Genomic DNA, 2,846 nt, shown 5'->3' with positions numbered 1-2,846 from the left:
TATCATTAAAATACAGTAATACAAATATATTTTACTTAGGAATATAATATAAAACTAGTGGATATAGAAGAAGGAGGTCATTATATATTAAAATCCCAAGTCTCGTTTAAAAGAAAAAAATAAAAAACTTTTCCAATGACATCAACAAACTCAATAATGCAAAGACCAACATAATTAGTAAACGTGGCGAATGCACACTCACTGACAGCATCTTCGCACTTAACGTAACTGCGACGAAGCTCCCTCCATTTTATTTTCTACTAATTTCTCAAAGTAACGCAATGCAACCTTCATTTACGATCATATATATATACATATATGAATAATGAATCTTCGCTACCTCACTCTGTAACCCTTGCTTCTTCTTATTTATAAGATATCATTGTTATTACTACCACAAACCCTTCTTTGCTTTTCTTTTTCCAATGGAAAATCCAACTAGCAGCACCATGCAAGAATGTAACAATGATAATGTGATGGTGCCGCAGTCTTATAGGGGAGTTCGTAAGAGAAAATGGGGCAAATGGGTGTCCGAAATTCGCGAACCGGGGAAGAAAACCAGAATATGGCTAGGGAGCTATGAGCTACCTGAAATGGCGGCTGCAGCCTACGATGTGGCGGCATTGCACCTTAGAGGCCGCTCTGCCAGGCTCAACTTCCCGGAGTTGGTGGAGACTATGCCCCGGCCCGTGAGTTCAAGGGCCGAGGACGTGCAAGCTGCGGCTCAGCAAGCAGCATTAAGATTCAAGAGTACTCCAATTATGTCATTAAATTATTCCTCTACTGAGGTAGATAGTGCCCCTGATAACAAGGGCACTATCCTTCCCGTAAGGATAGGATTGTCTCCTAGTCAGATTCAGGCGATTAATGAATCTCCATTAGACTCGCCAAAAATGTGGATGCGAATGGCTGAAGCATTCATGTTTGGCTTCCATGATCATAATTATCCTCATGATTATTGTGATTATGATTATGGTATGTTGGAGTTGAGTGAATGGGAAGAAATTCAGCATGAATCTTTATGGGATTCATGAATCATGCTTTGGAGAATTGAATAATCAATTACTATAAAGCATCTTCCCTAAATTTGATTTGGGTCCCTATAATATAGTATACTAAAATTAATGCAGCATGCTGCTAATGTCTAAGTGAGACTAATTCAAATGAAGCAATTGGATTTATTATTTAATTATGTCAATTGCATCATGTATATCATATATATAAGGTGGTATGTCCCATTTGATTTATATCCTTTGCTTAGCTTCTGAGTCATAAAATTAACCACCCAATTATTAATTCATTAATGGCTGTGCTCCTTTGATTTTCTCCTTCTTCGACATTTCATTATCATATCTTTTCCAGAATGGCTGTAACTTTGATGCAGAATTGAGCTTGTAAAATTGATGTGTTGGTTATTTCCATAATCGTCTAATTATATATAATTGGCATATATATTGCATTAGAGAGCTTATTAACGAACTAATTTTGTTCAGCGTTAAGCTAAAATATACATTATTTGGAATGGAAATATTCATCAAGGTATTCAGAGTTAAACTTGAAGAAAAACTAAATAATTGTTTTGTAAAAAACATTTACAACATGTATGGTGGGGTCATCACAAGTTAAACATAGCTATTACAAACTGTTTGACAATAAGACTCTTTGGAAGAAAATGAAAAAAATAAAACGCAAAGATTGTAAGAACGAGTTAAAAGCAATTTTCAAATTAAAAAAAAAAATTGATCAAATACATACGACTTGAATTTTTTTTCTTTTCTCTCTACATAGCTAGTATACAAAATTTAAAACCGAGAAGGCTTTGAGAATTCTATATCAACGTAAGCATGAGGTCAGCATATCGGTTTGTTTAATTTTGTTAAGATAGCAGAGTAGGTGGCCTACTGTTTGCTTTCTGTAGGAAAGCAAGGTGTTAACCACGGATTACAATCTCCTCATGGTGGTTTTGAACGTGATTATACTATTATTAATAGATAAATAAATACAACTATCTCATCTTATTAAGTAACTGAAATCTCTTATTATTTTCATTTTTTTTAATTGAGGATGTCTTTTACTTTGAGAATTATTAAATTATGAAAAAATATGGGTAAATAACTCTTAACCAAAATTTTAAATAGATAATTTTATATGGATCAATGTTCTGCTAGGATTTTCACTCGAGAGGACGACCTCGTGCAGAGAAGCACAAAAAAAGTGAAAACTCGAGAAGAGATGGATCTCAATCAGCCATCTGAGTGCATGGAAATTGTCCCAGCTGAGAAAAATACATCCACAGCAACGAAGAGATCATATAAAGATACACTATTGACGAGTTCAAGACTTAAAATATGGTCAGAACACCTTGCCTGACATGAAAAATGATGGCCCCAACCCTGAGGACAAGTGGTATAGGGATGAAAATAACCAAGAAAGTGCTGATAAACCTTTAAATCCTTATCCCACAATTCCTGTGGCAAAGGAGCAATTTGAAGAGTGGTGTAAACAATGGAAGAATGCTCTCATGGTCAAAGTGCTGGGTAAACATGTGACGTTTGCGTTTATGGAACAACGACTCCGCAGAGACTGGGAAAAGAAAGGTAAGATGCATGTTATTGATATGAATCGTGACTACTTTTTGGTTCACTTTTGCAAATGAGAAGGATTACGTGCATGCGCTTATGGAGAGTCCTTGGATGATTGTTGGCCACTACCTCATCGTGCAAAGATGGCGGCCTTTTTTCTATCCGGATCGACATAAATTAGAAAGATCGCAACCTGGATTCGCATTCCAAACCTGCCGATCGAGCTATATAACCACCGATTCCTCTGGAGAGTTGGCTCAGCCA

The 2,846-nt window shown here is 36.0% G+C and overlaps 1 protein-coding gene across 1 annotated transcript; it reads left to right on the top strand.

Moving 5' to 3' along the window:
• Window positions 1–303: 303 nt before the first annotated feature.
• On the top strand, window positions 304–1,247 carry LOC112801378 (ethylene-responsive transcription factor ERF022-like). The gene has a single exon (XM_025844070.3). The coding sequence runs from the start codon at window positions 426–428 to the stop codon at window positions 1,032–1,034; it is 609 nt and encodes a 202-aa protein (XP_025699855.1). The 5' UTR covers window positions 304–425; the 3' UTR covers window positions 1,035–1,247.
• Window positions 1,248–2,846: the final 1,599 nt, after the last annotated feature.

Source organism: Arachis hypogaea, chromosome 5, assembly GCF_003086295.3.
Source record: "Arachis hypogaea cultivar Tifrunner chromosome 5, arahy.Tifrunner.gnm2.J5K5, whole genome shotgun sequence".
Taxonomy (NCBI): Eukaryota; Viridiplantae; Streptophyta; class Magnoliopsida; order Fabales; family Fabaceae; genus Arachis; species Arachis hypogaea.
This window is presented reverse-complemented; position numbering and strand designations above follow the sequence as displayed.